At 26.3% G+C, this 7,633-nt stretch overlaps 4 protein-coding genes across 7 annotated transcripts in view; 3 read left to right on the top strand and 1 right to left on the bottom strand.

Annotated features, from left to right (window-relative positions):
* Nucleotides 1-204, top strand: part of LOC102670951 (adenosine 3'-phospho 5'-phosphosulfate transporter 1-like) — a 3,022-nt gene extending 2,818 nt beyond the window's left edge. The window contains exon 8 of the mRNA XM_006621108.2: nt 31-204. Within this exon, the coding sequence (XP_006621171.1) occupies nt 31-198 (168 nt within the window). The 3' untranslated portion in view covers nt 199-204. The remainder of the gene's footprint in view (nt 1-30) is intronic.
* Nucleotides 205-722: 518 nt separating this feature from the next.
* LOC102671082 (transmembrane protein 216-like) lies at nt 723-1,439 on the bottom strand. Its single transcript, XM_006621109.2, has one exon. It carries the CDS (start codon nt 1,229-1,231, stop codon nt 806-808), a length of 426 nt encoding a protein of 141 aa, XP_006621172.1. The 5' UTR covers nt 1,232-1,439; the 3' UTR covers nt 723-805.
* Nucleotides 1,440-1,734: 295 nt separating this feature from the next.
* Nucleotides 1,735-4,633, top strand: LOC102672768 (uncharacterized aarF domain-containing protein kinase 2-like). Of its 4 annotated transcripts, none has more exons than XM_031513120.1 (10): nt 1,735-1,927; nt 2,043-2,370; nt 2,637-2,869; nt 2,945-3,020; nt 3,217-3,258; nt 3,342-3,456; nt 3,551-3,668; nt 3,851-4,072; nt 4,159-4,389; nt 4,496-4,633. In XM_031513120.1, the coding sequence occupies exons 2-10, from the start codon at nt 2,208-2,210 to the stop codon at nt 4,622-4,624; spliced, it is 1,329 nt and encodes a 442-aa protein (XP_031368980.1). In that variant the 5' UTR covers nt 1,735-1,927; nt 2,043-2,207; the 3' UTR covers nt 4,625-4,633. The 4 variants fall into 4 exon arrangements, with proteins under 4 accessions (XP_031368980.1, XP_031368979.1, XP_031368982.1 ...); XM_031513119.1 differs by having other exon boundaries at nt 2,043-2,583; XM_031513122.1 differs by lacking the exon at nt 2,043-2,370.
* LOC116186311 (uncharacterized aarF domain-containing protein kinase 2-like) lies at nt 4,511-5,424 on the top strand. The gene has a single exon (XM_031513124.1). The coding sequence runs from the start codon at nt 4,666-4,668 to the stop codon at nt 4,912-4,914; it is 249 nt and encodes an 82-aa protein (XP_031368984.1). The 5' UTR covers nt 4,511-4,665; the 3' UTR covers nt 4,915-5,424.
* The last annotated feature ends 2,209 nt before the right edge of the window (nt 5,425-7,633 follow it).

The following is a 7,633-nucleotide window of genomic DNA, read 5'->3' as shown; positions in this document are numbered from 1 at the left end:
AAAATTTTTTTTTTTTTTTTTTTTTTTCAGGGATTGGCTATTTTATTATCCTGTCTGGTATATCATCATCACGTAACAATTATCGGCATTATTGGAATTTTACTAGTATTTAGTTCGGTATTTTTACGAATATATTGTAATAATCGATTACGTGCAATCAGAAGACGTAGAGCTGCGGCAAATAGTATAAAAGATTAATTTTAACAAAAGATTAATTTAAAACAAAAAAATATAGGTACAAATTTTATGAAATTTTTAATACTTTTTTTTTTAAACTCATATATATTCTGTTAAATATTTCTAATTATAAAAAATTATCAATTCGTATTAAATGTTGATAATGTTTTTTTTTATATAATATTATACATATTTTACACAGAGGAAAATGATCAGTTATTTTCAATTGATTGCATCCAGTTTTAGAATTCATTATTTATTATGTACTGTAGGTAGATTACTTTAAAAATATATAATATAAATACATGTTAAAAATAATAAGATCAAAAGTATATTATTTATTCAAGAAATATTTATTTTATTATAGACAAAAAATGTCACTTTTATAGAAAAAAAAAGGATCAATAAAAAAAAAAGAAAATCGACTATACACTTTTTTCATATGGCATTAATTTATAGAATATCTATACATTTTGTTATTATTAGAAAATAAAGTAATATTCTTAATATGAATATTAAATATACATTTTTATAGATTAAAACGATTAAATTGACTTTCTCTCACTTTTATTAATATACAGAAACATACATGCGATGTAATTGAATTCTTGAATATTAATATGATTGTTCATTCTTCTGGAGATGAAGGTTTATAGATGGCTATAAGACACGAAATAGAAATAATTAATTCAGATGCTAAAAGTACCAATTGTATGCTGCAAAGAATTACTTCTAATTTGAGTACATAATTTTGCCAGAATAAAAAATATAATGTCGCTAAGGAGCTGGGTACTGTTAAAATAACTCCAATAAGAATTGGTAATCCATGTTCTGTCAAATTCCCTTTCCTTCCAAAGTAAATTCTGGATCCTTCTGTGATTATAAGGAAGAATAAGAGTATAAACTCTGTAAATGTAGTACTTGTGCCAGAAGGTAGATTCGCAGCTTTGAAGAAGCCCATACCCAATTCGCATATAGCAAACATACCAAAATAAAAAGAGTTTAAATACATAAGAATTTCATATGTTAAAGATGAGCTAGCTATGGTAGGCATTTTATTGATTTTTTAACAATGTTTTAACAATGTAAAAATCTGTATGCTTATTATTAGGTTTTACCTAATAGTATATTAATTCATTATATTAAATCTTTGTAAATTAACACAGCGTGTTTTCATTTATGCATTGAATTTCATTTGTATATTTTATTTTTAATTGTGAACAAAATTCATTCTAGTGTTCTACACACATGACATATATGAATACATAGACATTGTTATTTTTAAATTTTATGCACATAAATGGAAGTTATTTTTTTAACTTTATTCTTGAATATTACATATGCGTGCATATATGTATATAGATTTTCAACTATATAATAATATTTATAGCTTATTTTAATAAATTATTTGGAAAAGATATTATTAATTAATTATTGATCATAAATAAATGGTGATCAAGTTTGGTTAGAAAAGTATAAACACAAATGAATTTTTTGAAAATAAAATAATTATAGTTTTCATTTCCATTGAATTCATTAAAGATTTTATCTTTTTTGTATTTTCTCGGTTATACATTCGATGCCTTAATTACGAAATTTTATGCATTAAAAGAAATTCTATTTTCTTTAGATATCTATTTTCGCAAACGAATAACAACACATTTGTGAATATATTGAGCAGTGTTACCAAATGAGGAAATAAGAAATGTATGCAATTTTATTATAATTATTTTAACATATTAAATATAAAGTAAGTATTTTAAAAATATAGTATATATAAAAACGATTAAAATTTAATTAAAAAAATTTGCATAATTTTAATATATGATATTGAATTTTTAATATATTTTAACCTTTACAAATAGCAAGCAAGTTACTATATCTAAAGAAACATTTTTATTACAATTTCGATTAAAAAATGGATTAATTTGAAAGGAGAACATAGTTATGAACAAACAAATTTATATATAAAAATTAATTGATGATGGCAGATCTACTACAGACTATTTGAGCATGATTAATGATTTGCAATGGCTTTTTATACGAATTTTTCGAAATTATTTCATTTGAACAAATTATTTCAAAATCAAGGGAAAAAATGGCAAAGGATGAAATATGTATCTCCGATACGATTTCATCAATCTATAGCAAGAAGTATTAGTAATTTTGAGAGTTCAAAACGAGTAGTAAAAGGTGTATTTATTTTATCTTATAAACCCGAGCATCAAAAACAAATTTATACAAATAATTTGTTGACAAAAAATATAGAATCCAAAAATTTCTTTGATATCATTTTAATCATGGCAAGAATATTTGTGATAGGTTCTGTTCTTACTGGATTGGCTGTTGGATATATTATTACACGTTTTACACATGGACACATGTTCCCGATAATCCTTCGGAAAAGTATAATATTTACCAATCAAAAGAAAATATATGTTGATTTGTTGTAATTGCAGGTATCGAATTTCTTGGACCAATTTTTATAAAATTTGGCCAGTGGGCATCTACGCGAAAAGATTTGTTTCCCGAAGATGTTTGTCATACACTATCACATTTGCAAAAAAGCGCTTCTGTACATTCATGGATTTATACAAAACAATTACTTAAAGCTATATACGGTTCGAACTGGAGGAACATATTCGTAAAATTCGAACACGAGATGCCTATTGGATCAGGATGTTGTGCTCAGGTATAAATATAAAATGAAATGAAATGATTGAGTTGTATCAAGAGATTGTATTTTACATTCCTATCCGATCGATAGGTATACAAGGCATGGATAGATTTAAATGCCCAAGTGGATATGGTACAAGAACCTCAAATATCTACGTTTATTGAAAGTAAACCATTTACATTTTTTTTTTTGTTTTTTCTTTCTAAGATCGAAGGATGATATATATGTCATCATATATGATATATATGATGAAATATCGACAAAAATTTAAGTTTTTTTAAAAAAAAATATAAATTTTTTATATTTTTATAATTCTTAATATGTATTAATATATTTTAAATTTTAAACGAATCTTATTACAGTTATTGAATATTTAAGATTTGGTTCCCTGATTACTTTTATTGGTAAATATATGAAAATGAAAATTAAATTGATTTTACTAGATTAAATTCGAAATATTTCACGTGATATAAAATAATAATTACAGAAAGAACGTTTAATAATAACGTTGATAAAATACAACATGGTAATATGTATATCAATCGAAAACTGCAACCAGTAGCAGTAAAAGTTTTACATCCTGGAATTAAAAAACAATTAAGGTACGATATATTTGTAATTTAAGATAACAAGAAATAATAGCTAATCTTTTTGGACCTCTAGATCGTTTTTCTTTATCGTTTTCGTTTAATTTAGAAGAGATCTTTCTATAATGAGAGGAATCTGCAAATATGCAACATACATCGTGCCTAAATTACAATGGCTTAGTCTCATCGATTGTATCAATGAATTTTCGCACATAATGGAAAATCAAGTAATTTTTATTATTAATTATAAGTTATCAATTTATTTGAAATATTATATACAATAAATTATATAAAATAATATACAATAATATACAATATATATTTACGTAAAAAAATATATATATATATAAATAAATATAATATTATATTATATATTATATAATGAGTTTTTATAATAACATTTGTAAAGGTTGATATGAATTTGGAAGCAGACAATTTGATTCAATTTTCTAAAAATTTTTCTAACAAAAAGGAAGTTATATTTCCACAACCTTATAAGAATTTTACACAACATGAAATACTCGTGGAAAGTTTTCACGAAGGTTCTCCAATTTCTAACTATCTCGATGATCAAAATACCAAGTTGCAAGGGAAATTGGCTAGAATGGGGTTAAAAACAATTTTAAAAATGGTTGGAAATCTTGTAATTTTCGATATATGACTAGTATTGTGTCGAATTTATTGATTTTTTAATTACAATTATCGAGTAAATTGCAGGTATTTAGTGACAATTTCATTCATTGTGACTTGCACCCTGGTAATATTTTGGTACAAACAAATTATAAATCAACTGGAAGAATTAGTACATGGTTTTGGAGATTTATCGATCGCAATTATTTACCGACTTATCCACGCTTGGTCATTCTTGATTGCGGTTTAGTAGTGTCTCTGAATGATCGTTGTCGGCAAAATCTCAAGGATGTTTTCCGTTCGGTGGTCATGGGAAAAGTATCTATATATATATATATATATATATTTATAATTTTTATCTTCTAATTTTTTCTTCATTCTTATTTATTTTTTTTTTCTTCTTTTCATATATTTATTTATTTAGGGTGAATTAGCTGCAGAATACATATTGGAACACAGTTCGCACGTATCCATCGATCCAGACGGTTTCAAGAATGCAATCAAAAATATTGTAAACACGCATCTTCAAAGTAGAACCAATGTGAATTTTTAAAAAATTTTTAAAAAATACTTATACGCAAGGCGCATGAAATAATGGTTGCAATTGAAGAAGACTCCTTGAAGGACCACTTAAAAATATTACAGGTGAACGTAAGTACCGTTGTGTCTGAATTGTTTTCTGCGATGGTTCGGCATCGAGTTAAGCAAGATGGAACCTTCATCAACGTGATTCTCAGTATGGTAGTAATTGAAGGCCTTGGTCGAAGTCTGGATCCGAATATCGATATCTTCACAGAAGTTATACCGTTTATTTTTACAAATACAACATTGTGCCATGATTAAATTATGAAATATCGTTTTAAATATATAGCAAAAATGCGGGGAATTAATTGGGGAAAAGCGTTTAAAGGAAATTTTAGAATTTTTTGCTATCAAAATATATAGCTTTTTATCTTGTAAATTTTTCTTTTTAAAATATTTTTATCATATAAAAGAGCAGTTGCGAAAAGTGAAGCTGTGAAAAAAAAAATTATTTTATTATTGTTAATTTGTTGAATATGCGCGGCAATCTTTATCACTGAATAAGGTATCGCACGAGAAAGTCCCGTTTTAATGACAAGTCATTATACGAGTCCTGAGAAGGATTCCAATTTTAAAACAGGCCAGTTACCCATGATCACTTCCTGGTTGGTCGACCATCCTCGCTTCAACGATATAGCTTCCATATATGTGTATGTACATATGTAATGTATATTCGTAAATATTCGAGTTATATTTTGATTATTCTTTTAAGTCTTTTGTATGTGTATATATTTTTGTAATATATATAGCAAGATTAGAATATATTCATCAGATTGCTGACTTTATTATTTGTAATCTAATTTATTGTTATCTCATCGCACATATTTATCTTTATTCCTAATTATACATCAATAATTATATTATAATCGTTACTTTTAATTACTTGATCTAATTAAGATATTTTATATATAACTTGTTTAGAATATTTATTGTACAATATATTATAGTTTATGTATATGTATGTAATAATTATTTGTGTTGTTTGAAACTTGTATGAAAGAAATTTGGTTAGTAAAAATATTAAATGAATTCAAAGAATCGGAGAAAAAAAAAGAAGGAAATATTAATTTGAATGTAACTGGTTGTCACATGAAATTATCGCGTTTGTTCGTCACGAAAGAATCGTGACAAGGTATCGCGCCATCTGCCGAACATATCGTGCTCACTATAAGTTGAAATCCCCACCAAAGTTACTCCCTCCGTCGAAGATGCCGGGGATCGGACCGTTGTATTGGACCAGCAAAAGGAACGGTGAAGCGTGGAAACGGACTACGAAGCACATAAGAAGTGCTCTCGCAATCAGAGTGTGCAGTGTGAAGATGAATAAACTTTTGCTTTTTCTAATCTGATTAATTCAATTTTGATAGAACAAAAATCGAAGAAAATAAAATATCATTCATATAACGAAAATTATTTCAATTTGTGTGTAAAATTATAAAATAATTGATGACAAATTCTATACTTGTTAACATTTAAATAGCATATCAAATAGCGACAATTAATGCTCGTGATTCGTCTTATTTAAATTTATTTCAGTTCTATTCCGTTTCGATTGGTATACATATACATATATATATATATATACATATATATATGTATATATATATATGTATATGTATTATGTGTGTATTACCGATGTATCGTTCAAAACTAGTATATAATCGTATATATATACATGATTACTACATGATCATGTTTTATTGGATTCTTTCAACCCCTCCTTATTCTCGTTTATTTATTAGTTTCATTTATATTACTTCTCTTCATTCAACTTGATGGTTAATTCTTGTTCCCCCACTTCTAAAAGAGAATCTTTAAGAATTACGATTAAATTTATTTTAATATAGTTGTTTTCTTTTTTTATTATAGAATTATGAAATTAATTATTGATATGATAAATTACTCGTATCAATATTGTCACGATTAACAGTTGATTTTACCACTGCTGCTTATATAATAATATATACCATAGCCTATCATCATCATCATCATCACCATCACGATTACCATTATCATCATTATTATCATCATCACCATCACTACCATCTGTACCACCACCACAACTACTATTACCACCACCATCACTACTACTGCTACTGCCACCATTACAATCATCTTGACGACGACACAACGATGTTTGGTATCTCTTTTTAACTGTACTTCAGACCACGCGCACCCTTCGTAAGTATAAGAACGTCTCGTTTTTATCTACCGGTTGATCGCTACCTGTGATATGAATACGCGAATTTAAATAAATTCATCGAATTTCCGGGTATAAGCGGTTCATCGAAATGAATGTTCACGAATATTGATGACAGTGAAAATACGTCCTTTTGTTTCAAATTTATGTGAACGAAAATAATCTAAAAGAAAACAGTATGCATATTTAGAATGAATAATAATGTGAACCGTGTGAACTTGTGATTCTAAGTGATAATTAATAACCTTTATATCGCGGGAATGCTTACTTCAATTATGACGAATCAAAATATTTACGTTTTTTTAATCGTTATTATATAAATCTATAATCGTTATTTAAATGGCGTAAGCGGTAAAATTAATTTATCATATAAATTTTATTCTAATAAATTTCTTATTTTATTAATTTTATCGAATCGTTGAATTTAATTTTCGATGTATAGGAACGAATTATATCGATCTATGTTCTGCGAGATAATAAAAAAATATATATCCGAACCAGACTATGGGATAATCATCCTAATCTATCGGACGAATCGTAAGTTTCAAAATTTGTCTCTTCGTTCATAGAAAAGAAATGTATATAGATATGTATATATATTTTGATATTTCGATTCCAAATTAAATTTAATCATAACGATAATAAAGATTAAAAGATCGTAATTTCGATAATACTAATTAATATAGATAAATTTATTTATTCGAGAGTTTTCAAACGTAAATATTCAATTGACCGACATATAGGTCGCGCTAATGAGATAATATGCATTCAGTTTTCTCA

The sequence above is a fragment of the Apis dorsata genome, unplaced genomic scaffold (genome assembly GCF_000469605.1).
Source record: "Apis dorsata unplaced genomic scaffold, Apis dorsata 1.3 scaffold_581, whole genome shotgun sequence".
Classification (NCBI taxonomy): domain Eukaryota; kingdom Metazoa; phylum Arthropoda; class Insecta; order Hymenoptera; family Apidae; genus Apis; species Apis dorsata.
Note: the sequence above shows the minus strand (reverse complement) of the source record. Positions and strands in the feature narration are given on the sequence as shown.

Coding starts and splice junctions, on each gene's coding strand:
- LOC102671082 (XM_006621109.2), bottom strand. CDS start 1,231: ATGCCTACCATAGCTAGCTCATCTTTAACATATGAAATTCTTATGTAT.
- LOC102672768 (XM_031513119.1), top strand. CDS start 2,208: ATGGCTTTTTATACGAATTTTTCGAAATTATTTCATTTGAACAAATTA. Junction 2,584..2,636: donor CCCGATAATCCTTCGGAAAA/GTATAATATTTA, acceptor TTGTAATTGCAG/GTATCGAATTTCTTGGACCA. Junction 3,669..3,850: donor CGCACATAATGGAAAATCAA/GTAATTTTTATT, acceptor ACATTTGTAAAG/GTTGATATGAATTTGGAAGC.
- LOC116186311 (XM_031513124.1), top strand. CDS start 4,666: ATGGTTGCAATTGAAGAAGACTCCTTGAAGGACCACTTAAAAATATTA.